This window comes from Betta splendens, chromosome 15 (assembly GCF_900634795.4).
Source record: "Betta splendens chromosome 15, fBetSpl5.4, whole genome shotgun sequence".
In the NCBI taxonomy this organism is placed as follows: domain Eukaryota; kingdom Metazoa; phylum Chordata; class Actinopteri; order Anabantiformes; family Osphronemidae; genus Betta; species Betta splendens.
In genome coordinates, this window is record NC_040895.2 from 11,851,548 (window position 1) to 11,879,134 (window position 27,587).

General features: G+C 49.9%; 2 protein-coding genes across 5 annotated transcripts; one reads left to right on the forward strand and one right to left on the reverse strand.

Annotated features, from left to right (window-relative positions):
- The first annotated feature begins 4,705 nt into the window (after nucleotides 1–4,705).
- Nucleotides 4,706–22,505, forward strand: LOC114842064 (serine/threonine-protein kinase MARK1-like). 4 transcript variants are annotated; one of them, XM_055502212.1, is made up of 19 exons: nucleotides 4,706–5,031; nucleotides 7,037–7,237; nucleotides 9,266–9,319; nucleotides 15,765–15,813; nucleotides 15,984–16,049; nucleotides 16,170–16,240; nucleotides 16,602–16,658; nucleotides 16,735–16,971; nucleotides 17,102–17,221; nucleotides 17,823–17,922; nucleotides 18,011–18,123; nucleotides 18,217–18,412; nucleotides 18,969–19,150; nucleotides 19,241–19,332; nucleotides 19,412–19,552; nucleotides 19,628–19,879; nucleotides 20,117–20,143; nucleotides 20,739–20,783; nucleotides 20,871–22,505. In XM_055502212.1, the coding sequence occupies exons 1-19, from the start codon at nucleotides 4,981–4,983 to the stop codon at nucleotides 21,214–21,216; spliced, it is 2,400 nt and encodes a 799-aa protein (XP_055358187.1). In that variant the 5' UTR covers nucleotides 4,706–4,980; the 3' UTR covers nucleotides 21,217–22,505. The 4 variants fall into 4 exon arrangements, with proteins under 4 accessions (XP_055358187.1, XP_055358188.1, XP_040923504.1 ...); XM_055502213.1 differs by having other exon boundaries at nucleotides 18,217–18,370; XM_041067570.2 differs by lacking the exon at nucleotides 20,117–20,143 and having other exon boundaries at nucleotides 4,707–5,031.
- Nucleotides 22,506–22,632: 127 nt separating this feature from the next.
- Nucleotides 22,633–27,572, reverse strand: LOC114842066 (leucine-rich glioma-inactivated protein 1-like). The gene is made up of 8 exons (XM_029127546.3): nucleotides 26,986–27,572; nucleotides 26,727–26,798; nucleotides 26,169–26,240; nucleotides 26,012–26,083; nucleotides 25,181–25,252; nucleotides 24,670–24,839; nucleotides 24,420–24,584; nucleotides 22,633–24,322 (listed from the first exon to the last, which is right to left on the reverse strand). The coding sequence occupies exons 1-8, from the start codon at nucleotides 27,180–27,182 to the stop codon at nucleotides 23,505–23,507; spliced, it is 1,638 nt and encodes a 545-aa protein (XP_028983379.1). The 5' UTR covers nucleotides 27,183–27,572; the 3' UTR covers nucleotides 22,633–23,504.
- Nucleotides 27,573–27,587: the final 15 nt, after the last annotated feature.

Genomic DNA, 27,587 nt, shown 5'->3' on the forward strand with positions numbered 1-27,587 from the left:
GTGTCATTACTAGTAATGACACATTACATTACACATTAGTAATGTATGGACCCTAATCAGTTGGAGAAGATTAGATGCTGGTTAGTGGTGCTTCAGCTCAGTTGTTTGAGTAATCAGTTAAACAGAACCTTGAACACACACATAGGTGTTTTTTCTTCTATTAATTTGCCTTTACATCCACGCTTTGCTTGCAGCCTTTGCTTGGCCTCCTCGGCACGCTGCTGCATTTCTGGACCCATAGAATGAAAAGGATCAACAAGAAATTGGACTTTAATGAAAGGAAATATAAAGGGGTTTAAATCTGTAAAGCTGAGCCAGCGTCAGAGTAGAAGAGGCTGTGACATAATCACCTTCAGTGTCGAGCAACGTTTTCAGGGTTAGGTAATAAAACAGTTATTAAATACCCCTCCAGTAGCTCATTTCCACAGAATGAACCTGAACTGCTCCACAAGCCCTGAAGGGTTTTTATGGGGTGAATGTCCACTTTTCCTGGTCGGCCTCTCAGTGTTGATACCAAGAACATAGAATCTTTTTGATCATCATCAGAGGCACAAAAGAGAAATATAACAATAAAAACAACATGAAGCTGGAACTCATGTAATGAATGACTTCTGTTTGCTGAGCTACTTCATGGAGCGGACGTCAGGGAAAGAGGAGCGAGGGCACGGCGAGGTGAGAAATGACTATTTCACTGGATGGCATTTGAGATCGGGGTGAGGTCACTTGTTAACGCTGGCACAAAGGTGAGTGAGTGAGTGAGTGTGGTACAGTTCAACTGCACCAGAGGATTCGCAGGGAAACACGTGTGTGTGCCAGTTGAGAAATCACTGCGCCCACACCATGCGTGTGTGTGTGTGTGTGTGTGTGTGTGTGTGTGTGTGTGTGTGTGTGTGTGTGTGTGTGTGCGTGCATGAGTCTGTGTGTGTGTGTGTGCGTGTGTGTGTGTGTGTGTGTGTGTGTGTGTGTGTGTGTGTGTGTGTGTGTGTGTGTGCGTGCGTGTGTGTGTGTACAGCATGTGTGCATATACTGTATGTGTGCATGAGTCTTTGTGCGTGCATGTGTGTGTGTGTGTGTGTGTGTGTGCGTGCATGAGTCTGTGTGTGTGTGTGCGTGCCTGTGTGCGTGCATGAGTCTGTGTGTGTGTGTGTGTGTGTGTGCGTGTGTGTGTGTGTGTGTGTGTGTGTGTGTGTGTGTGTGTGTGTGTGTGTGTGTGTGTGTGTGTGTGTGTGAGTGTGCGCGCGCGTGTGTGTGTGTGTGCGTGTGTGTGTGTAACCTGTGGGAGCTGCTCCGGTGCTGTGTGTTGTGCCGCCCCTGCATGTGGCCGCTGAACACACGCCAGCCTGTAAACACTTCCTGCCCGGTGCCCTGCCACAGATGTCGTTTCATTCAGCTTCAGTGGGGCTGAAAGCTGAATCCTGGAGGCCCATACCTGTGTGATTACTCTCTCTAATTATTGTTTGGAACAGCAGCTCTGAGATGGCAAAACAAGACGGGCCCTCGGGGCGTTGTGAAAGTAATTATATCCTGACAATTAATAGGTCCATATGATGACGTCCTGGCTGCTTTTAGCTCATTGAGAAAACCTTTAAATTATAATTTAATTACTAGGAAAAATATTATATCTAAAAATCATAATTATCCCAAAACACACCAACAATATCAAATATATACTGTACAAGGCACTGGCTGTTGTTTGGGGGATTTTCTTTGCATCTCTGTCACTTTCCCTGACAGGTCTGAAAAGTTGGCTTCATTAATACATCTTAAATATTATTTACTTATGATGGTGTCAACAAAAAAGTCCTTAATTATGACCTGCAGCATTTCTAAAGAAATGAATCATCTATAATGGTAAAACGAGTCTGTTTTAAAATACCAGGTTTATAGCTGGGGTCACTTTACTGACTGGTCTAATGATTTCCCACTGCCACAGCGCTTGTTGTGATCTTAGACCCAGTGCTCCCACTCTGCCAGTTCACATCTGCCCTGCATCTTTAATCCCTTTCATATTTTCACGTCCCTGCCATCCCTTCCACTGAAACACACAGTTTGTGCGTGGCGTGTAGCATGTGTGGGTGTGATCGCATGCGTGTTGGAGAAGCAGGTGGGGGGGGGGGGGGTCCCCCGTACGTCTCCCCAGGTGGAGATGTGCTCACTGGGAGGGTGTGCTGCTGCTGGAAAGCTCAGTAATGAACACCACGCTGGCCCGCTGCCTGATCACATTCCAGCGCTGTCTCATATCTGTCTTGCCTTCCAAAAATGTTCAGCATACCAGTGGGTTTTATTGACTTGTCAGAGCAGACAGCGGAGAGCAAGCTCTGCCTTGTAAGGTGTGCATTTAACAGGTTTCTGAAGCAGGAATGTCTAGTTTGTGTTCTTTTTAACTGAAATTGATTGAGGCTGTAATTCAGGACACTTCAGGCTTTGAGTGCATTATCTAAACTCAATCATGTTCTCCTAAAATGACTTTGCTCCTCTTTTTTTTATAATACACAAATAATGACATTAAAACATCACATGATGTAATATATTACATAGAAAATATTAGGAAATGTTATCTACTGCAAAAAAGCAGGATTTCCCTCCTTCCTGATCAGCACAATGGAACTGTGTGGAGTCTGATGCAGATGTGGATGTGAGGAGACGAGGCCGCTGCAGATGTGCAGATTACATCTTATCTTCGTTTAGGGTCAGGCTAAAGTCAAAAGTCTTGGTGGCGTTTCCCACACCTGTGCAGGATGTGCTCTCGCATCATGACTGACCAGGAAGGGGTTTGATGGTGACGTGCAGGTGTTGACAGATGCTACTCCGCTACCTGCCTCCTAATGAGATGAGCCTCTCTAATCTTTCTGCCTCTGCTCTCACTCTCTGTGCTGTGAAAACAGTTAACGGCATGACCGTTTGTGGTGAATGCCTGTTAACAGCTGTCTCTTTCTCGAAGGTTGCTTGTGGGAGCATGTAATTGCATTTGGCCCTGGGTGTACATGCACTCATTAAACCAGTGTCGGTGCCGATTACATTCCACAGCGGAGCAACTCAGGTACAGAATGCAAATCTCAGGCACGTCCCAAAGATGTTTCAATTCTGAAGGAGTCATTTCAGAGGGCCTTTAGTCAATACTGGGCCATAACAAACTGTTTATATATCTCATTTTACTCTGATCGCTCCAATGGTTCTTGACTGACAACACAATCAAACCTCACTTCTTTTTACTTGATTGTGTAAATGTGTGAAAACACACCTATAAATGTTACCAAACCTAAAATAGATGCGAACACACGGCCAAATGTCTTGCTGGTACTAAAAAGCTTTGTTTTCTGGAATAATTTATCCGGTCCCAGTTGTTGGCTCAGAGAGGATAAGATCTGGTGTGTTGGGACCCGGTCCATGCTGGACTCCAATGCAGAATTCTAAAAATGCCCATCTCCACGCCAACAGCCAGAGCTGGACCCCTTTTATTTGGTTGAGCCATGTTATCTCTGCATATTGTTCCGATATCTCTCCCTGAAAGCGTTACGGAGCCGAGACATTTTTTCAATGAAACTCAGCTCCCTGACCCGACTCTCCGGCCTCCATGGAACCAGTAATGCAGCAAGTTTGCAGTTGGTAAAAATAAACCACGGATTCCTGAAAACCACAAAAACATGCTTAATGTTCTTGTTGGCTTTCAGGTCCCATATCCATCACTTATTGAGAAAGGTTATGTCATGCTGTGTCCATTGTTATGGTTGGGACCGCTGCTGTTAGAGACAAACCGTCAATCACACCCAGAAAGGTCCCCTGCGTGCCAGAACTCCACAACAACAGTGCGCGCACGTGTCTCGTCCGGACGGCTCAATAACGGACTTCTGCTGCTGTCGTGTCGCGAGACAGAGCCCAGCGCGGATCCAGACTGACCCCTAGTGGACAAACTTCGCAGGTACAGCAGCGTGCACGCCCCACGGTACCATCACCACACCCAGGAAAGCCAGGCCACGACAGATAAACACGTCTAAGCCTTTTCGACAGGTACATGCTACTTTTTTAAATCCCTGTTCATATAAGAGATGCTGCTGACATTATCAGCCATGACTGGAGGAGCCGTACTGGGTGTAATGCTGGAAGGGTCCAACAGATGGCAAAGTCCGTCCAGCTTCCACGGTGACGCAGGCCTTATCCTTGAACTAGGCCTCTGTTCGGACACTGTTTACCACATTGTCACATTCACACAACACATGAAGTAGCAGAACTCTGCGATGCAAAGATATATTCCTGTAATAAGTGCACACATCCACTATAATCATGCAAACACAAGCAAAATAAAGGAAAGAGTTGTAATGTTTATTCTGTCCTTGGTGATATTTATATATAGTCCGACTGCAAAAGTGTCGTTGTCATACTGCGTAATTAAACATGTCTGAGTACTCAGGCTGCAGGTTGTAGTAGTCAGTAGTTTGCTCCAGATTTCCACGTAGCACGCGTCCTATATTTAGGCTCCATCTGATCTAATTCTGACGACGCTCGGTTGTTTGTTTAACTGTTTTCCGGTGACTTTAATAATGAGATGTAGAAATGAGACAAAGAGTATGTGTGTGAGGTATGAGAGAGAGAGAGAGAGAGAGAGAGAGAGAGGTCCATCCATCCTTCCTGGTGGGAGGTTTGAGATGCGCTGCGCAGACCCGTCCGCTACCGACGCATCTTCCTGGCCTGCCCCCTCCCTCCCTCCCTCCCTCTCTCGCTCACCCTCAGTCTCTTTCCTCCTTTTCTGTCTGCCGCTGGCCTACGACAGGGGAAGTGCACAAAGCCGATAAGAAAATCTGGCGTGTCGGCTGCGGCCCGGTGCGCGCTATGCTGCGGTAAACGCCGTCCGTTCGCGCCGTCGTTTGCGGGGGATGTAGAGAGGCACGGAGCCGTCGCTCTCCGCCGAGGACCGCGCCGCGCCCGCTCCGCTCCGCTCTGCCCAGCCCGCTGCACCGCGGAGCGGCCTCTGAAGCACACAAGATGTCGACCAGAACGCCATTGCCCACGGTGAACGAGCGTGACACCGAGAATGTAAGTGCCGCTGTCCAGAGACGCCGGTGCGATACCGGATGTGGGAGTGGAGTAACGATGACCGGGAATGGGGCTGTTTTGCGCACTGGTCGCTGCGGGTTAATGACAGCGCCGCGGTGCCAGAATGGCCAAAGCAGACGGCGGCTCGGCGTCTTCTCCGGACGGAACCTGGAACGGAGGTGCTGTGGTTCCGTGCCGTCCCGGTTGTCCTACACAACGAGGCCGGCCGGAACAACGCACTGCGTCAGTGTGCTGCCGTTAACGGCACGGGCAGCGCCAGAACGCTGCCTTTGAGAATGAAACGCCACCTTTGTGGCCTGTGGGAAGTGGTGCTGCTGCACTCGTGCGACCGGGGGTCGGAGGGGAGGAGGGTGGTGGTGGTGGTGGGGGGGGGGGGTATTTTGTAGTCCACAGCGTCAATGTTTAGGGAGGGTGGGGGAGGATGTTGCCCTACTTTTCAATGGCAAACGCTTAGCAGCATCGCAATGTGACATCCATCACCTATTGGGCCCCGTCGTGGCTGCGAGGAGGAGGGGGAGGAGGAGGGGGGAGTGTTATTATTCACCATTCTGCCGCCGCGACACTGATGAGCCGGGGCGGCGGGCAGACGTGTTTTCATTAACGCGGCGCAGAGACGGACTGAGCCGCCGGAGCTCCCTCGTTCGCCGTGCGGAGGAATGCGTCCACGCGGCCGCCCGCCGCTGTCGCTCACGCGCTGCACAATAATAATAATAATAATAATAAGCATAATAAAAAAAAAATCAGAATTCCTCTTTTGGGATCAGTCCAAATGAGGACGGCTGGATGTATGTACGCTGACAGGCTGTGACATATCTGGGTTCATCTGATTTTTTTTTTTTTTTTCCGTGGAAACAAGACGAGGCACAGACTAGAGCCGCCTCGTGCTCCACGGCCTGACGAGCGGCGGGGGAGCAGCTTTTTAAATATTTCACCCATATTTAAAAATAGCGCCTTATCTTTGCGCCGCGCTTCTCCGGGTGTTTTGCGGGCGGTCCACCTTCATGCGGCACAAATTAAAAACGTGTTGCGTAAGTTCACGGCGCGTGACGTGAACTCTGCGTCCGGTAATGCCTCAGCTCATGGGACGCGTTAATGGAGCCGCCTCAGGTCTCGCAGGCTGCTGGGCGGCTTTTAGAGCAGCGTCCCGGCAGCACTGGCAGCAGGCGTCCGGCCTCTGTTTGACCACAGCCCGGGGCCTCGCGCTCCGCTTGCAGCTCAGCTGCGTTGCATAACAGCATGTTACTCGGGGAGACGAGTGGCTTTCAGTGCATCAAAATAGAAGAAGCCCCGTGCGCCGTCCCGTGCCGGCTGCAGGTGTGGGCTTCTCCAGCCTCCCCTGAGGGAGTTCACGGGCGGTGAACGAACCAAACCGTGCGGCATCAACGGACGTCGCCTGCGTCCGTGACGTGCGGCCGCGGCGACGCAGGGTGTAGCGTTTCCCCGGTGAAAGGAGAGCAGGGGAGCCCGGGTAACTGGACCGAGGCTTTATCCTGCGGCTGGGTGTGGCGCCCGGGAGCAGGGGATCATGAGCTCCCTGACCCCGACTGACATTGACAGCTGTCGTGGAGAATAATAAACAGAGCAGTGTGGCGCTCATGGCGAGCGCTTCCTAAGTCACCATTCTGTGCCACATCACAGGCCCGTTCGCTATCAGATGGAGACAGTAGCGGCACCAGCGGAGGAGCTAATTCTTTATTAAATCCCGTCTGGAGCGGTGGATGTTACACGACTGAGCTGTATGTAGTGTGTCCTCATCGCGGACCTGGGACTCGGTTAATGGGAGAGTCTGTGTTTGCACGGCGCTGGCAGACACACAGGCCCCATTTACTGCAGCACTACTGCATTGTTTGTTTGTTTGTTTGTGTGTGTGTGTGTGTGTGTGTGTGTGTGTGTGTGTGTGTGTGTGTGTGTGTGTGTGTGTGTGTGTGTGTGTGTGTGTGTGTGTGTGTCGATGGTGACGTCCTCCCGTGTGTCTCTCCTGCAGCACTCGTCCGTGGACGGCTTCGTGGAGCCGCCAGCGCCCCCCACCAAGTCGGCCAGTCGCCACAGCCTGCCGCGATGCCGCAACTCCTTCACCTCCACGGAGGAGCACCCCCACATCGGCAACTACCGCCTCCTCAAGACCATCGGGAAGGGGAACTTCGCCAAGGTGAAGCTGGCGCGGCACGTTCTGACCGGACGAGAGGTGAGACGGGTTGTTTACTCAAAACGCGGATCGAAAAGCAGACCAGAATCTCGTCAGCGTGTTCTGGTTCTGCAGCCGGGTCTGGCCAAGTTCTGGCGCCCCCCCCCCCTCACACGTACACACCGCAACACGCGCGCTCGCACGCTGCTGACGTGTGGGAGTGATCCACGTCCCGCTTTGGTGTGTCGGTGATTAAAGCTCCTGTTTCCCCGAGGAGAAAACAGTGACCCGCGACCTGTTCATTGTCTTTCACTCAGCAGATCTCGCTCTCGTCCCAGCTGCCGTCCTCCGCTCCTCTGAGTTTATGTGCTCGGGACATAAATATTCTCCGGGGCAACAGTTTGATCCATGCCGTGTCCTTTCAATGCAAATGTTAACCGGCCATACTGGGCACGCTGGCCACTGTTTGCTGAGAAGGTCAGCCGCTGCGTGCTTTGTGTGCCTGAGCGGCTTTGCTGGCTCATCAGAATGCAAAGACATAGATCAGAGTGGGAAAGAGAACAGGTGGAAAGAACGTGGGCCCCTGGAACTGATGTTATCTTAGCCAGGGTGGGTTCTGCTGAGCCTCTAACCCGCAAAGACCCCCCCCTGACAAATAAAGGCCCACGCAGGGTCGGCTTTAGTGCAGAGCATCATACAGAAAAGAGGGTGAGGAAGATCAGCCGCAGCAGTGTCATCAGTTTTATGTGTTGGACTGTTTGATCCTTGCTTTACATTACTTACCTTAAACCGCCTCATCTTAAAGGAGACCCTGCTGGTTAAAGCTTTAGTTTACCTGTGCATGACGAGGAGGATACGATTATTAAAAGTTTTAAACAGAAGTAGTTTAATACGCGGTGTGTGTGTGTGTGTTCCTGTGACACACATTTGATGATAGATCGTATAGAAGTGAGTATTCTATGTGTAGCATAGTGGGAAATAAGAACAGGTGATGCTGCGACTGTGTTTTACCTTCATGTTTGAGTGTTTGCTTCATGAGGAGCATGTGCCGCGTGTTATGAATGCGCTGAATAATTAACACTGAGGCTCATTGCCCTTCTGTCACTGTAGAGCTAAATTATTCAACTTGAAATCCATTACAGAATAAACACACACAGGCGCCGTCTACACATTTCTTATTTCACATGTCGTTGTTAATGTCGCGTCAGGGAAGCGGAGGTCCAGGCACCTGCAGGGTTCTGATTCTGGTCCATGACGGGAGGAGGCGGAGTCTGTGCACCTGGCTGCAAACAGACGCCACCGCCAGGAAAACGTCCCACCCACTCCTGTAGGTGTGGGGAAATCCTGCTCAGCATTGTCTTCACTGACACTGGTTTTTAATGGATTGGAGCCAGAGTCTGCATCTGCTCCAGCGTTTTTATTCACACGTTCACAATATGTGTAATGACAGGAAAACAACCCTGTAGCTTGAGCACAGACCACATTTATTCACTGCTCGCTCCGCTCTCTCGCAGCCTGAGCGCGCGGCTCTGATGCTGCTCACTGAACCATCGCGTCCTGATCTCACTCATTCGTACGTGTGCATAATAGAACCTTGTGAATTCCAAATTAGAGCTGAATGGCTTTGCACCGCGTCCTGGCCCAAACCCCCCCCCCCCCCCTCGCCTCCCTGTCGTGACGTCGCTGTGATGCAGCGGATGCATCTGCATGTATTGATCTCACGTTCAGCGCCGCGCGTGAAGCCGGGTTTCTGTTCGTGTCGGTGCCACTCGCGGCCCCTCAAATCTTCACGAGCCGCTGGAGGGAGGATGCTTTTACGATGGGTTCTGGCCGAACACGACCGCTCGTGTGACATGTTTTGTTGAAGCCGCCTCACAGGAGAATAGTGAAATAATGAGGATGGTTCACTCGGAGGCAGCCTTTTGTTGTGCAACCAAAACACGAACACAAGACCGGAATTAGTTTTGACATCTTGATTATCTTTTATCTGCTTCTGTCTCCATCTCACACTCACCCCCCCCCCCCCCCCCCCCCCCCCCCCCCCCCCCCCCCCCCCCCCCCCCCTTCTCCTGTCTGTTCTATCTCAAGGTGGCGGTGAAGATCATAGACAAAACCCAGCTGAATCCCACCAGTCTGCAGAAGGTGAGTGTGTGTGCGTGCATGCGCGTGCGCGTGTGCGTGCGTGTGCGTGTGTGTGTGTGTTCTACAGCCACATGGCAGCAGAGCACGTCCTGGTTGTCGTGCTTGTGGCTTTTCCATGAGTCACTCGAGTTCTTTCTGCTCCGTTTCTTTGCTCTTTGAACTCAGGATGTGCTGCTTTACATAATGTAATCAGATGTAGTCAGGAGAGACCACAAGGCTTGTTTAATCCCCCCCCACACACACACACTTACTACCGACTCTCTGCTGGTTTATGGTTTGCAGCAGCTAAAAATACTCCTATCAGCTTGTTTGTCACTTATCCCTGTCCACCAGTCAGAACCGATTCACAGGTTTGAGGCCGTTTCCTGACTCCGGAGTCCAAATCCAGCTCTTTCTGCTCATTCATACACCGGCTGCTCAGTCAAACCATACAGATGGAGTACTTACTGCTAGTTTAAGGGTCAGAATCATCTACTCAGAAAATCCTGACTGACACGGACGTCACAACATCATTGCAGCACGTCTGCTCTCTGTTACTCTCTGGTGGAGGATAAACACAAACAACTGCTGTGGTGACTAATGACACCCCCAGAAATGGCGTCTATCTCTGTGAAACCAAACGATCCTCCCTCCTCCAGATCCTGAAATCCTTCCCCAAAACCATTCTGTTCAGGGCATTGTTCTCCATGAGCAAAGCACATCTGTAATTGACTTGGGCCTCAATGGGATCTGGCTGCAGCTCTTCAGCCGCTCGTTGCACAGACACTAATCTGCCTGAGATACGTTTCGTCGCGCGCTCTTTTGTGAGGCTGGTTTCGTGGCTGCTGATCTGCGTGTGCAGAGCGGCGTAACGAGCGTTTCCTGCGGTGTGGCTGGGACCGCGAGGCCAGACGGGCTCCGGCTCCGTCCTTTCAGGTCTGGTCCACTCACCCGTTGGGGTCGGGTTGTTCGCTGCCTGCTGATGAACACGTATCGTGTGAGGCCAATCAGGATCACCTGATGATGATGATGATGAATTATTCAGTTGGCCTTTCACATTTTAGCTGCAATGGACCTGTCAATACGTAGAAGTCTTATATATATATATATCTATTGAGTTAATAGCATGTGTGCACGTTGATGTTTTCAGGCAACTTATGGATCCATGTGTGAAATCTGATCCATTGGTATCCAAGCGTTGAGATGCTTGTGTGAGTGGAGCCCTTCCTGTACGTCCCTGTGTATGCTACCGTCCTATGCCCCGTGCTATAGATCGCTGTAATGGTACACAGAAGTGCCATCTGCAATGCAGAAGCCTGTCTTGTAATGCTGCAGTCGTCTCCAGGCTGCATCGATTGTCTCATTGACTCAGAGTGTCCTATTCTGGCCTCGTGAAAGCCGTGATGTGGACGCATTAAAGGAAGCATCCACCTTAATGCATTGTTTGCTTGTTTACCCCTGAGACGTTGGGCAGAGCAAATAATGTGATGAAAAATGTATGAAGACCAAGTATGAATCTGAAGATTCCACCAAAGACTGCGTCTGCGGTCTTGTGGGTCATTCCATCATCAGTCATTCCAGCGCTGCCGCTCGTTCCGATGGAGGCATTTTACGTGTATAAGCCGTCTAGACTCAAGTTCAGCCTGAGGGCGTCTGAGCCGCTCTGCTCGTTCTGTACCCGACGTGACCCTCACGCATGGAAAGCAGCAAGGAAATTTACCCATGAATGGATGGAAAATGTAAGAAGCCCAGCTTCACAAATTAAATTTTAGGATGGATGCATCCACTGTAAGCTCAGCGACGCAGCCTTTTGGACACAGTATTGATTACAGTGTAGATTTCGATGCTTCAGGATGCTGCTCTGTAAAGCTGACCAAGCTATTTCTAGAGGCAGATACAAACAACAGATGGACATAATTATTGATTCAGTGACTCAGGCCTTACACATGCGTGAAGAGCAGGGGCTGAAGGATTTCGTGGCGCCTCTGAAAGTGAACCTTTTGTCCTGCTTCCGCTCTAAACAGCCGAGGAAGGAATGGAGCCTTGTGCCATTTCGCTGCACGCCGGCGGTGTCGGGGCGCCGCCGCTTTTCATTTCTGACCCCGTTTGTTCGCCGCCGTGGGTGAGCAGCGTCGGATCCCACCGCTGACTCTTTCATGTCGGCCCCCGTCGAAATGCCACTGACCTCTCTGTTTATGGACTCAGAGGAGAAACACACACACACACACACACACACACACACACACACACACACACACACACACACACACACACACACACACACACACACACACGTGTGCAGGCATCTCCCAATTCAAACCGGAGCTCGATCTCCCATCTTCTCTGTCAGGTTGTTGCTTCCCTGTGCTTATTTGAATTCAAACGAGGTGGGACAAAGCCGCAGTGAATCATGAGGTTAAAACGAGGCTTTATGGGCCGTCGGCGCTTTCGGGCTCTGGTGTGAGTTTCTCGGTGGTTACAGTGTCACAGGAAATGAGGTCAGCTGAGCTTCCAAAGCACCTCCTCAGCCCTGCCACAGGAAATGCATCACATGTCATCTGTGGTTAGGGATGTTGACGTTGTCATGGTTTTAAGGCATTTTAGCCCTAAAATAGGCCTCTCCGTTAATCCCTGCTTTCACCGAGCAAACGGCTTTCATCCCACCGTTCCATTGCAGTCCGGCTCGTCCTGATCTGTAATTAAGAGCCGTTTCCCTTCAGCGCCCCAGCGAAGAAAACATCAGAGCGCTATTAAAGGTTATACGGTCAACAAGTCAGACGTGATGTTGTTGAAGTGATGGTTCAGATCATGTGGAAGCTCCTGCAGCTGAAATGCAAAACCCGCTCGTATCGGAGAATCTTGAGCCATTTGGTTCGTGAGGCTTTAGAGATTGAACTAAGAGCAAGTCAATGAAGCGACAGAAACACTGGCAGCTTCCCCACAGTGGCTCGGCGCCACCGCTCTCGTCTCCAGTCCTACTATCTCATATGCGAGTGCGATGGTGTGATGTGTTCTTAGCAAAACACCAAATATGCTCCCACTCCGCTTGTGTATTTTATGCCAATTGCAAAAAAAAAAAAAAAGCCCGCCACCACGGGGTCAAGCTCTCCTAATGGTTGTTGTTTGTGTCGGTCCGCGTCTGTCGCTCTGCATTAGCCAATGGAGCGGCGTCGTGGCCACGAGCTACGGGAGCTTTGGTCCTGTTCAGACGAGTGGAATGAGATTGGACAGACAATGTTGTTGTCCAAAGTGAGGCGTAACACACATGTGGAGGCTGGGAAAATACGGAACACATCTCATATAGTTTATACTGAGAGTGTGAGAGTGCAGTAAGGATAAGGTGTGAGGGGTTATGAATAGGGAGGGGCCTTTTCACTCATGGGCGTTATTTTGAGGCAGGAAAAGGCCAGTGAGTCTGAATGTCAGTGGCCCTTTTTGATCCCCCTTCTGTTTGTCTCGCTCTCCTTCCTCCCGTGCAGTCGGCGCTGGGCATCTAGTGATCCGTGGGTTTGAGGCACTATTTGTGTCCACACATGCACACACTCGTTAAAGGGATGAGGGTTTCCAGGCGTCCCGGCGACTCATCCTATCAATAATCTCCGTGTTGAATGAGCAGCTGTGCCGCTGTGACTGAAATAGTCCAGCCAGTTCCTGTAAGTGTTCCCAGTCTGATATCTTCCGTCCCGCTCCTTCTGCATGGGGACTCTGCTGTAATTAAGGCTAGTTTGGGAGCCTGGGTGCCCCTGGGTGGCTGGAAGTAGGTCACTGGCACAGACTACAGAGAATCAGACGCACTGGAAACAGTGTGGTCTGATGTCTTGTCCACAATTTGTTTTTGCGTCTATCTTGTAATAATTGTTCAATCATCATCTCAAGCAATCATCAGAATTAACCATTTGGACTGATTTGGCTTTGAAATGTCTTGTTTCCTCAAAGGAAATCTATTCCCCACTCTCTCACCTTTGTCTGATTTCGCTTTGTATCTGTAGGTTTTATTATTGATCTCTAGATCAGAGATCATAAACTCATTATTTCCACCTCTACATCAGCTGTAGCCTGTGTAACACCGTGTTTGTTGTTGTTGTTGTTGTTGTTGTTGTTTTTCCATCGCCTCGCTCAGATTTGCTCTAATTTTTTTGTTTCCAAGTAGCTGCACGGCCGCTTCCCATGTGAAGGGCTTTAGGGCAGCGACAGACGAGAGAGAGGGAGATAATAGACTGACACAGTCTTTAGTCCAGTGCTTCCAGAATAATAAAGAGTCCCTTGTCCCGGGAGATGAATCACATGTTAAAGCATGTGCGTGATGAGATGCATATGTGAGCCTATGACTTCTGCGTGTACTTCTGTGGACTGCAGGGCATCTTCCGGTTATTGTGTCAGTGTGTTTCCACTCTAATTGACTTTGGTGCCATGAGGGAACATTTCAGGCCGACATTGCAGCTGATGAATATGGAGCCATGTGGGAAAAGCTCACAAATCAGAGCCACTGAGGGATTCTATATTTCTCTCGGCAAAACATCTTTTTCCCACTGTGACATTATTCTTTGTGTACGTGTGGAATGTTTCACACAAGTTTTTGACGTTTGTATTCAGTTTTACCTGTTAAATCTCTCTTAAAGACCTAAACAGTTTGTCTCTTATAATACTACATTATTTATTGCCCTATTTAATGTGAGGCTTCTGGCCTCAATCTCAGTCAGACACATTGTGAAATAAATAAATAAAAGGCCAGACAGTAATATGGTTTTTAGTAAACATCAACCAATAGGTAAATGTCCTGGACCCAATAGATGAACTGGCTCTACCAGGCTGTGGCTCCACAGTTTACCGGCGTCTCATTTTTATGATAGGAGTATTCTGGAAGGCTCCTTCTTTAAAGGCTGTGCTGCAGCTCCCTGTGATACTACGTGTGTTGGGTCTAATGAGCTCGGAAGTGTCAGATGGAAGTTAAACGAGAGGCGGGCGAGCGAGTACAGACGGAGAGCAGAAGGAAGCGTGTGTTGTTCAACCAGACCGAGGCCGAGGCCCCGCAGAGCCGGACCTGCTCACGCCCGGCAAATGGCAGCGTTTGATGATGGTTAAACAATGTTGTCAGGATTAAAACACTGCTGTGTGAAAGCGTGCATGTTGAATTATGAAGTGATGAACGGAGCGGCCGACCTCTGATTCGCACGCTCTCGTTTTTTTGATCAGCGTCAGCAGTTGTGATCACCTGATGTGGTTTTCCAACAATCCAAAGAGTTCCCACATATGCTTCCGTCACTCTCTGCTCCCAAAGCACCTCAGCTGGATGCAGATCAGCTGATCGTGCAGGGAAGGTCATTTGATGGTCATCGCATCGCGCTATGATCAGAAGCTCAAGGCCTTACTGAGGGATCGTATGTCACTGCAGAATGCTGCTGTCTGATTAAAGAGGCCTGAGATATAAAATACACTCTCTTCCTGCTAATAACAAAGTTGTGCTGTCCTCAGTAGGTAATGATGTGATTAGCCAGGACCTTTTTGCTTTATCAGTGGGGTCTGTCGCTGGAAAAAATCAGTGTTTTGTCTCTAGTAGCGGTAGATGCTAAATCCCAGTTGAGTGCGTGTTGAAATAAAATCCTCAAACAGCCTCAGCACAGCATGACTGGGAATCGGCAGAGTGTAAATGATTCAACAGCACCTCTAAGTGGCTGCAGGGGCTCATCTGACCTGAGCAGTCACGCCTAGACTGAGGAGACCCGGCTTTAAAATCATCAGCTAACGTGCTCAGCTGGGCCTGATATCATGTAGAACCTGAATCTGCTGCAGAGAGACTTTTTGGAAACAGAGCTAGATTTTAATTCCTAGAATGAAGTCATCAAACAGATTTGTTTTTGTTTTTTTTTTTGGCGTCCATGTTAAGATGATTATATTTGACAGCAGATGCCTCACTGGCCGTCAGTCTGCGCGCTGCTCCGTGTGTGTGTGTGTGTGTGTGTGTGTGTGTGTGTGTGTGTGTGTGTGTGTGTGTGTGTGTGTGTGTGTGTGTGTGTGTGTGTGTGTGTGTGTGTGTGTGTGTGTGTGTGTGTGTGTGTGTGTGTGTGTGTGTGTGTGTGTGTGTGTGTGTGTGTGTGCGGTGCTGACTGGCTGTTTAGATGGCCAACTGGCCGCCAGGCTGGACTGCAGCACGTCAGAGGAGTTGTAATTCTTCTCCTTATCAGCACAGGGTTTAGTGCGACGTTGTCACTGCCTCAGTCATATTGCGTTACACGGCGCAGTTGTCCCATGATCCTCAGGTCGGCTCGTGTTTCCGCTAAGTGTAATCCAGCTACACGTGTGCACACACGCACAAGTTTTTTTTTTGTTTCTTTTTCCGGCTCAGTTCCCGTCACTCGAGTCCATAATCAGTGTTAAATGGCTTTTTCAAAGTTTGCTTTCCCAGCACCGCTTGGATTGACGTTGATCCTAGTTATGAGGTCGTAAACCTTCCTCTGTGTTCCCACAGCTCTTCAGGGAAGTCCGAATAATGAAGATACTGAATCATCCCAATATAGGTAAGTGTAAATCAGCAGCGTTAGCAACTGAACCAGCACCAAGCTCAGCTGAACCCATAATGACTTATTGATTGATGGATTTGAGTGATTTCTCGCTTAGTGACCCCAGCAGTAACTCGGCTGACAGCTTTTATGGTTGCATTCATCTTTGTCCCCAATCTCTCCTTTAGTGAAATTATTTGAGGTGATTGAAACGGAGAAGACCCTTTATTTGGTGATGGAGTACGCCAGTGGTGGTGAGTGAAGTGTTAATGTATAAGTGGGGGATTTGGTTCATTCATAAATACATAAGATAACAATGGTAAAGACAGATGAAATGCATAAAAGTATTCCTCAAGTCCCGCCTTACTCTGCAGGGGAGGTGTTCGACTATTTGGTGGCTCATGGCAGAATGAAGGAGAAGGAGGCCAGAGCCAAGTTCAGACAGGTGAGTCATCAGAACGGTCCGCGCTCGCACCTGTGTCGTCACTCGTTTACAGCGTTCAGAGGAAGGGCTGCATGCGCCAAGCTCAGGCTTCGTCACTGACTGCAGAGGGGAGGGATGGAGCGCGGACCGCTTGGTCTGGGAGGAGAGAGGGTTGAGGACGGTGCAGGTCTGCCACCTAGTGGTGGCGGAGGAGCAATGCAGCACAGCGGCATCGTTTGGACCGGATTAGATTCCACTTTATTGCCAGTACAGGGCAGCAAAATGCAGCATGGATCAATCATTTCCAATACATGGGGTCACTTCTCATAACTGGTTATAGTATGTACCCTCACTGTGTTCTGTACCATTTGGACTATTTTAGATCGTGTCTGCAGTGCAGTATTGTCACCAGAGGAGGATAGTACACCGGGATCTAAAGGTGAGGATCCTGTGTGCTCAGCATTCATGCCTCTGTTGGTGCGGATGCTGATGTGTCCCGTCTCCTTCCACCGCAGGCGGAGAACCTGTTGTTGGACGCCGACATGAACATCAAGATCGCAGACTTTGGCTTCAGCAACGAGTTCACTCTGGGCAGCAAGCTGGACACGTTCTGCGGCTCCCCGCCGTACGCCGCTCCAGAACTCTTCCAGGGGAAAAAGTACGACGGGCCAGAAGTGGACGTCTGGAGCCTGGGGGTCATCCTCTACACACTGGTCAGCGGATCCCTGCCCTTTGATGGACAGAACCTGAAGGTGTGCACTTCACATGGGATGTGGGACCCATAGTAGCATTTTTGTGTTCACGCGTTGGTACAAATCCCCCTCATCCTTTGTTGGTGAGTTCTCATCTGCTTCCATTTCTGTTTGTGTGTGATCGATGTAGGAGCTGAGGGAGCGAGTCCTGCGGGGAAAGTACCGTATTCCCTTCTATATGTCCACAGACTGTGAAAACCTGCTGAAGAAACTGCTCGTGCTCAATCCGGTCAAACGAGGCAGTCTGGAGGTATTGCCCGCGTTTGTGTTGTACTGCATCATCAGTGTAATGTGTTACTTGGCCTGAAGGGGGCGGTAGTACAAAATACAGACTCAAGGTTTTACTGTTACACTTCATCTTGAAGCACACGATTGCCTGCTACAGTGTATCAAGAGTGAGCTCACATTTTCAAAAATTCAATATTTAATTTGCTTGTTTATTAAAAACTCCAGAACAAAATGTAAATTGTAGATTAAGTTTTACTTGAGACTTGATTTGAACCTTTACTGCATCTGTGTTTGTTGCTTGTTTTTACTTTTCAGACGATGTAAATTTGTCCGTTCAGTTGACACTCTGTCAGTCTGTTCAGAGTCAATACCAGGCTTGCGTGCAGAACCAGGCTGAAGCTCAATAGTAACGATTTCTCCACTGATAATAACAATTGATCAGTTGTACTGTATGTCCCCAACTGAACTTGGGAAATCACAAAGAAGTCATCAGTTACTTGTCTGTCTATTGAGTCATTAACCAGAGCATTATAAATAATTCAGAAACTTGAGTCATGATCATTTATCTGCCAGTTACAGTAACGATTGATGATTGAACTGTTTCGTTGTGTTCCTTTTGTTAGCAAATCATGAAAGACCATTGGATGAATGTGGGTCATGACGATGAGGAGCTAAAACCTTACATCGAGCCTGAGGCCGACTTCAGTGATACAGCCAGAATAGGTACTGTATGTGCGAGTGTAGATGTCAACTCTACAGTCTGTGACCACATCCACAACCAACTCTGCCGTGCGTTTGCTTGGTCCGTCAGAGCTCATGGTCACCATGGGTTTCCCCAAAGACGAGATCACAGAGTCTCTACAGGGGCAGAAGTATGACGATGTCATGGCCACCTACCTGCTGCTGGGAAGGAAAGCTCCAGAGGTTCGTACGCGCACGCCGTCGTACGCCATCGTACGCCATCGCAACCCGTTATTGCACTGACCACATCTGTCAACGTGTGTCCCTTCACTTCAGTTCGAGGGGAGCGAGCCCCTGACCAACAGCGTCCTGGGCCAGCGGCAGCGGCCGACCAGCGACATCAACAACAGCTCCAGCATCTCTCCCGCCCATCCAAAGGTCACGCGCAGCATCTCGGCCAATCAGAAGCAGCGTCGCTACAGTGATCATGGTGGGGATGATGATGGTGGTGGTGGTGTCGTAGACAAGCCAAGTAAAGTAACCCCGTCCTTCCCGGCCCCGAGCGTGCTGCCGGCCGCGTGTCACGTAGGGCGAAGCTGCTTTTAGTTAACGGCTGATCTGCCTCTGAGCAAGGCATCGGCGCGCTTATTATAGCCAAGAACATTTAATTAAGCCTGTGGGTCGGGCCGCTTCCTCTTTCTGTTTAATGCACTCGTCACATGGCAGCTTCCTCCTGCGTCGCGTGGGGCCGTCGTGTCTGGTGCCATCTTCTGGCTTGCTGCTCTCCTGCAGCGCAGCTCACCCGAGAACAGCACCTCAAAGCATGAGGAGGGAGCGGCTTTGCCTGGACTTGCTCACCTTGGCTTGTGTAGCTGTACAACTTCTGGAACTACGTGGCCTTTATTGTTCAGACTGGATGATGTGTGAAAGCCTCTCCCCTCGCCTTTGCCTGACGCTGACCAACGCTGTCCTTGTCTGTTCGTTCATCTAAATATCCCTTATTAGTCAAACTGGAATGGCTCCGTACTGCCTGTTGTGTCCTCGTCGGGACGTTTGTGAGACCTTTCCCTTGCGTGTGTCCCTCCTAGTGGGTCCATCTGTGCCTCCGGCGGTGTCGTACACGAAGCGCGGCCAAGCGCTGAGCGTGGAGAGCGACCACAGGGAGGAGTGGGACGGCGCGCGCCGGCTGGAGCTCAGCACGTCCAAGGGGGACGTCCCCGCGTCGCCGCTGGGCGTGCAGGAGAGGAAGAAAGCCACGAGCGCCGTGGGGGTGAGGACGTGGGGGACGCACGGGGGGGAACCGTCGGCCATTGTGCGGCTCGAAAACCTGAAAACTTTGTTTTGCTGTCCACACAAACAGACCAACGGCTCGATGACCCGCAGGAACACGTACGTGTGCGAGCGCTCCTCCACCGACCGCTACTCGGCTATACCCAACGGCAAAGACAGCAGGTGAGCACGCGAGCATTCACGTCAATATATATAAATTATATGAATGGGCTGTGACCCCCGCTTGCTCCCCGCTCCCCAGCTTAACCGAGGTGTCAGGTAGCACCCCGTCGACGGCCATGGGCTCCACGCGACCTCGTCACACCAAGTCCATGTCCTCGTCAGGGCACCCGTCCAAGAGCACGCTGCCGCCCATCGATGACAACACGGAGCTCAAAGCCAGGTGAGCGGTACCGCCGCCGGCACGGACGCTGGGCCCGGTGTCAGCTCTGAGCGTGTTCCTCCCCCCCCCCCCCAGCTCCTCCCCGCGAGGCCCGTCCACCTCCCCGTCGGCGCACAGCATCAGCACGCCGGAGAAGAACCGCTTCCCCCGCGGCACCACCAGTCGCAGCACCTTCCACGGCGCCCAGCTCCGAGACCGGCGCAGCGCCACCTACAACGGGCCCCCGGCCTCCCCCACGTTGTCCCACGACACGGGGGCTCTCGCCCAGCAGCGCAGGGGCACCTCCACTGGGATCATCAGCAAGATCACCTCCAAGTTTGTCCGCAGGTGAGTGATGAAGCGGCTGCAGGAGCTAGTAATGATGTCATTATATTCTGGCTTCTACAAACACGCTTTCATATATTCCCAGTCCCTATGCCTTCATGCTGCAACCATCCCATAATAAAGGAGCACAGATCAGACCCTGTTTATCCATACTGGTAGACTTTGTAGCTCCTTGTGTTGCCTTCGCTCTGGCCCAGCTGGCAGCGCCTCACAGCTTTCTCTCCTTTTCTTCCTGCATAGAGCTCTGTCTTTCAGGTCGACCCGGAGGTAGGAGAACACAACGCTTGCTGCACCTGTCCCTCCGTCCAGTAAAAAAACAAACAGCTATGACCTTGGCCCGTGTCCTTAACCCCCCTTACGTACTTGCCCAGTACACCACACCCTTGCCTACTGACACCCTTGTCATGCCGTGTTATTTCCTTCCCTCGTGTCCACTTCCTCAAGTTCAAAAGGCTCACCAGCTTGTCCTGTTACTAAGCCACGATATCTGCTTCTTTTTCTCCTGGCTCTCCTCTCCTTACTCACCCCTGATTTCATCCTGAGCTTAAAGACCAAAGGTCAGGCACACTATGTAGGCCGGATCAGAGCAGTTTTCACTCCTTTCAGATCAGTGGGGATTAAGGAAAGGTAGCAGACGGGGCACGTAGGATGCATTGGGTCATTGTGAAGGAGCTGTCTCTAAAGGTCACACTCACCTCATTCTGTGCTCAACCCTGATTCCCAGGAGTGTGGATTTTTTTCCTGGCATGATGCCTGACACCCCCTGTCTGTGTCCGTTGATGATGGGCGTGGTGTCGGTGGTGGGTGGGTGGGACCGCCATGAGCTTTGTGGAGTAACAGCGTGTGCCTGCTTTTATTTCAGGGTGCCTAGTGAGGGAGAGGCCAGTGCCAGGACAGAAACACCGAGGTGAGGATGAGACCAGCATCAGTTTCACTCAGACCTGTCGCCGGCTTCTGCCTCCGTCAACTGTTCTTCCTTCCATTACTGTTGTAGGAGGGCGTCCGGTGATGCTAAGGAGGAGAGTGGTCGGGACTCGAAGCCCCGCTCGCTGCGTTTCACCTGGAGCATGAAGACCACCTCCTCCATGGAGCCCGCCGAGATGATGCGGGAGATCCGAAAGGTCCTGGACGCCAACAGCTGCGATTACGAGCAGCGCGAGCGCTTCCTGCTGTTCTGCGTCCACGGCGACGCTCGCCAGGACAACCTGGTCCAGTGGGAGATGGAGGTGTGCAAGCTGCCCCGCCTTTCGCTCAACGGCGTGCGCTTCAAGAGGATATCGGGCACGTCCATCGCCTTTAAGAATATCGCCTGCAAAATTGCCAACGAGCTCAAACTGTGACAGCAGATGGAGGCCCAGTCAGTCGTCGGTGAGCTCTGGTTCCAGTCTCATCTCATCACTGGATTAGTGTTGACTTGCGGGACAACATTCAGCACTGACGGTCCTCGCGACACAGTATCAGGGTGGACCCGGCTGGTGACGTGCAATACTGGCCACGAATGTACTGTACAGGGTAGTGGATCATAGCGATATCGCAAGGTTTAACCTCTGTGACAGAGAGATAGCAAAAACAGCTAAGGCCGTTTTCTTTTTCCTTCCTCCGTCCGTCCCTCTGTCTCATCAGCCCGCTGCTCGTCGTCATAGGACACATTCATGTAACACATGCAGTATGCAACTGAAGACCACCGTCCTGCAATAATGTTTTCAATCTCTTTTTCTAAACGCCTACTACAAGATTTATTCTCCTCGCAGAGTAACCATTAAAATTACTGAAGCTAAATGAGCTGCTTTTCCCACCTGTGTTGAGTCGGTATATAGATCAGGCTGGAGCGCATACTAAAACTATGTAAAAAGAGAATTGTACTGTATGCATAACATCTGCAGGTACTGTATTGTATATTGATTTTTCGTTCGTGTACAGAATTTTCTTGTCAATACGTTTTTCATGGAATTTGAGTTCTTTCCTAATATAATTGATGTCTCTTACAGCATTATCCTTTTTGGTCTGTGAGTTTTTTTTTTCTCATTATTTTTTTAACAGCCACCATATGAAAATAGTGTTTTTCATTTTATTTAAAGAGCACTAAATTATTTTGTGGGATACTAAGGGGTGTGTTCCCTTGCCTTTTATGTGATGTTAAAAAACACTAAGTTGCACCACATAGACTTGAGTAGAAAGTTCAGTTTAAACTGAAAATGTGTTCACTTTATTTTCTCTCGGCAGCAGGTCGGCGATCTGGAGATTTCCTGCTGCAATTGCACAAGTTTTCCAGGGTGATGTGTATGAACATGAGAGTCTGCACCTGTATTTCTTTCATGTTTGGTTGTCCTCAGTTACAAAAGAAAAAAGCAGGATTCAAATTGGTCCACTTAGGAAAGCAGGGGACATGAAGTCTGCATGAGAAGCCTGTCACCGTGAAAGAAGCAGTTTGTCTTTCTCAAGAGCCTAATTTAGTCCTGCCTCCCGTGTGATTGTGCAGGTACTTGTGTATCTCCTCGCTTGTGTTGTTTTTTTTTTTTTAACTCTGCGGATTTTATTGTATTTATTCCATTACATTGTAATGTGCTGCTTTGTAGAATTGAGGCGTGCACTTTGTTGGAGAAAATAAAAATGATTTTATTTGTTTGTATTTATGTCATTCACTTCCTCATGGCTTTATCATAGTTACATAGTTAACTTCAATAAGACATCCGACCTCAAACAGTGAAGTAGACGCTGGTATAAGTTGCTTCGCTTCGACGGCACCGTGCACAATGTTTAGATGAGAACGGGATGATGTAAAGCTTTATTGGTACTGGATAGCGGATAGCTTAATCCTAATGACACAGGTAACAATGTATTTTGCATACACATTTTAAAGTTAAAGCCTTATGATGTATATGCTAATTTCCCCCATTACAGTTTAAGTGTGTGAAAACGCGTTTTCCACACCGTTTATGAACGCCTGTATTTGCCACTACAAAGCATTTACAAGAAAAATGTGGAGTTGCAGGGACACACATGTGGCTTCTCACACAGCATTTCATTTTCCAAATTACAAAATATTTTCAGTGTCCTTTAACAAATATGTAACAGGTGTGGTCCCTCTCAAACTTACAAAAGCGTGTTTTACAAATTTCTTCTAGAATAAGTGGAAAGAGAAAAATGTAAACGTTTCATTTTGGCAGATTTGTTCAGTTAAACACGTTAATAGGTTAAAAAGTACCATTTCATTATAACTTTCTGTAGATAAATATATGATATTATAAACGTATAAACACTGTTAAGACACATGACCTTTGAAAACAATAAGCTAAGGAACTGGGCAATGATTAATGAGCGTGGATGTTCAGGATGAGACAGTCTGTGAGGCCCCGGACATGCGGTCGTGTTTTGGAGGCCAATCCTAACTTGAGACGCAAGCATTCGACCCATCATGTATCTCAGCCATGTGTAGTTGACTTTGATGCATGCATTCAGTATCACATCTATGCATGCAACTCATTTCTGAGATGGTTCTCAAAAATAAATAAGAGTGACGCCTGGCTGTCTCAAGTTAGGATCAAATGTACAGTGTGGCCTTCTCTAGATGCACAAGACCCCACAACAAGGATCACACCAACAATCGGTCGGTACAAGAAGCAGCTGCTCAATTGCTTAGATCGATGACCAGGTGCTCATAGATCTGAGTTTTCCCTTTGAAACTGGATGCCAGCAGGAACTGCCGGTTGTCTATGGAAACGGGGGAGAAGGCCCTCGGCGCCTGGATGTTCAGCTCCTGGAAGTGGACGAACTCGCCTTTCTTGGCGTCCCAGCGGTACACCTGAGTGAAGGAGTAATCGCTGCCCAGGATGGCGTACTGCCAGCTGCCCACGGCGAAGGGCTGGAAGACCATGGAGCCGCGCGAGGGCATGGTCTGCAGCTCCCTGAAGAGGGCCCCGTCCCAGCGCATCACCTTGGAGTCGCCGATGAAGCGCGTCAGGCAGATGTACAGCTCGGACTTGACCAGGAAGTGCTTCACGGAGTACACGTCCTCCATCTCTGGGATGTCGGTGCGCCGTTCGAACAGCTTGGTGCCCTTGTTCCACTGGTAGATGACGGGCCGCTGGGAGCTGCTGGACAGGATCAGGTGGGGTTTGGTGGAGATCTCCATGAATTCAACGTCGGTGTCTCGGTACCAGGGGTGGAGCGACTGGTGCGAGTAGAAGCCGTTGCCGTTCCACTTGTAGATCGTGGTGGAACCGGCCTTGGAGCTGTCGGCTATGACGAAGAAGGATTCTCCGTCGATGCTGAAAGTCTCCACATCGTTTGGCTTGCGGATTTTGAGGATGTCGATGCCCTGAAGCTTGATGAACTTGTTGGCTGACGTGTCACGCTTATAGATGTGTGACCCTCCAAACAACTGAGCCACGATGATGAACAGCTGGTTGTCAATGACCATGGGTTTGCAAATCACAGTGGATGTGCCTGGTCAAGAGAAAGGATAAAAACAGAGCCCGTTCCCATCATCTAGTGGTTCTAGCGATTAGCTAATACATATTATGGTTGTTTGACTGTTTCTTACTGTCAATGTCGTCAAAGTTTCTAAAGACCATCTCCACATGATCCCACTCTAGAAAGCTGCATTTTCCAATGAAGGGCTGAGCAAACACCACATACTGGTCGTTACCAAAGGAAAAGGCCTCCACTGATATGGACTCAAACTTCAGAGACTGGTAGGACGCGAACTCTGAGAGAAACAAAAACACCTTCTTGCGTTTAAGCGCCTGCATTAGAATTGAGAAGTCAGAGAACCGCGCATCGACTGGACCCACCTGTGGTGATGCAGTCGAACGAGTTCGGCACCAGGTCGTTGATCTTCTTGTCCAGCTGTGAAGCCGGGCCTTTACAGTAAATCTGGTCCACCGTGGCGTTGGTGCTGTAGATCCACTCCACCAGCCACTTCAGCTTGCAGTCGCAGGTGAACTGGTTGCCCCGCAGGTCTCTGAGGAGACGAAAGCGGCTCAATGGACCCTCAAGCTCAATGCGCTTTCTTCACTGTGTGCTCAGGGGACGCTGTGTAGAACAACTGATCATCTTCAGCGGGTGATGAATTGCAAAGCGTCTCTCTTCCTCGCTGCCGCATGTAATTTTAATGGTGTTAAAAGCGCCAGCTGCCCACACGTTTTCCAAGCCTTGGCTGAAGTTGAATAATGATACAGTGCTCTATTTATAGGAGGCTGTACAGAGAGCTCATTGTCTGTGATGGCACCCACTATGCTATGCACTTTAATTTCTATCCCTCCGTGACTTACAGCACAATGCTGGATTCGCATTCATACTTACACTTTCGTTAGGGCTTCGAGACCATTAAATGAATCCTTGGGCAAAGTCTCCAGATTGTTGTAGGCCAGACTCCTGCAACAAAAAGAGGAAAATATATAAATTACGCCACGAGGACTCATCAGATATGCTGAGTATCGTTTCCCCCTCTTATCCTCTTATTGCGTATGATAGCAACACAAAAGGAACTGCCAGGGCTTCACAAAATCCAAATGAGGATGTGGTTTGTGCAGCGCTTCCCTGCTGCGGTGTGTGAGGACATCTGTTCAGCAGCTTGGTCATATATTGCTACCCTGGAGACAGGAGCCAGGAACATTGCTTATTGTAAGTTGGAGGAAACGTTATTTTTAGCGCTGCACCCTCTGGCATTTTATGGCTTTCCCTGCTCAAGAGGGAGGGAACACAAAGTTATTATTGCTGTTCACAAGGCTGCAGTAGACACATTCCTGCTAATCTTAAATAAAATGAGATTATCTTCTACGTATATCATGAGTTTTTTGTTATTTCAGAGTTTTTTAGTGTTGACCATAAGATGTTAAGTCAGAAAAAAAAGTGCCACAAACCTCTACAGTTCATCCAGCTAGAGAATGACAAGATTTGTTTTCATTAATAGTCACTGAATGATGGGCGGTTTCATAATATTCTGTAATACACACTGTCAGTGTCTCATTGCATGTCTGCACCTGCAGTGAGATTACAACACTGTAACAAATGAAGAAAGCTGCATTGTCTCGCTGATAGTCACACTTCGCATGCTTCAGCTGTGGCATTAATCCTGATGAGGGTCTCTGTTTATTTCCACAGGAAGTTGCATCGCATATGTCACATACTCACAGATGCACTAAAGTCTTCAGTCCACGGAAAGCATACGGCGATATCGACTTGATCTGGTTGTTCTCGATGAACCTGAAAGCAGCAGTGAGTGACAGGCATGAAGGAGGACGACGGGTTCGACTTCAAGGAGGCGCTTCCAGTGTGCGTTTTCACTTACAGATACTCCAGATGAGGAAGACCAAGAAAAGCATCTTCATTTATAGATTCCAGGTTGTTGGCTGTGAACAGGCTGAAGAGAGACACGTGCTTAGTATCTTTCCATTCATGGTCACCATTTAGATCATAGCACACTTATTTGCTAGGTTTGCACTCTTTAAAAAGGCATCTGTGATAGGACACGCTCTCCTTTATTCTTAATAGTATAAATACATCAAATACAAGGGGGAATACTCCAGTGCTATTCCTGCTTGTTTTGAAGGACATGCTGACTCCACCCCATAAGGGAGCAGTGGAGGGGATTCCCTCTTCAAAAGCAGGGATTCCCTGAAATCAATGCTGATACAGATGCATTTAAGGCAACAACTGGATGGATGCCCGGCGCCGAGGTTCTGCCATGGCCAAACAGCGTGTAGGCTCCCTGATCCAATACAGAGGCGATCATTTATCTTGCATTGTTACAGTGTGTGTCATCAGTGAAGACGAGATGGCTTGAGAATTAAACATGGCGTTGGGCAAAACATGCAACAAAGGCTGGAGCTCCGGGGAGGTCTCTCACAGGAGGTGCAGGGCTGGGGTGAGGATGAAGCTCTCGTTCGGGATTTCTGTGAACTTGGACTTGACGAATGATCTGAGGAGGGGGGGAAAAACACGACAGACAGACAGCGTTTACTCTCAGAGCTCCAACTGTCTCGCGCTCGAGTCGCTTCCCTGGATGTGGCGTTGGAAATCCACGCATTAACTGAGCAGACAGTCTGCACATGTCTATAAATGACAACACGCTTGTTTTTAATAATGAAACAATAAGCATGACTTACACTGATATGACATCGTAGGGGAAGATGCGAGGGATCAGTTTTGCGCCTTCGCACAGCGCGTTATCTTTGGTACATGTGCAAAAGGAGGGACAGGAGAGCTGCTTGGCTTTCTTGCCGTCCGCCGCAAGTAAAACAGACATCACCACGAAGGCGCCGAGCCACTGCCATCTCCTCGGTGTCTTGCGCGTCGTTTCCATCCTCGCGAAGCACTGCGGGCGCGACCTGCGCGTCGAACAGCCCTGCGCGTGAACCGGGGCGCTGCGCCGCGCTCGCTCTGCCGGCGCGGCTCCCGCGCGGAGGCCGAGCTGTGCGCCGCCGCCTCGGAGGTGATGAGAAGCCCGCAACCCCCTCGCGTCCACGCGGCCGAAATCGCGGTGCGCCCTTCGAAGCGGAGACGGAATCGCACGCCCTGTGTGTCGACGCAAAATCGGCGGCGAGTGGCGGCGCGGGCTCAGGCTCGGCCACGGCGCGCTGCGAGGGCAGGTGGGGATCCCAGCGGGAGCAGACGGAGCATCTCCATCCAAAACCACGCCTATTATTTCAGACGACGCCACGCGCGGTGTCAAGCCGCCGAAGGATCCCGCTCGCGAATCAGCTGTGGG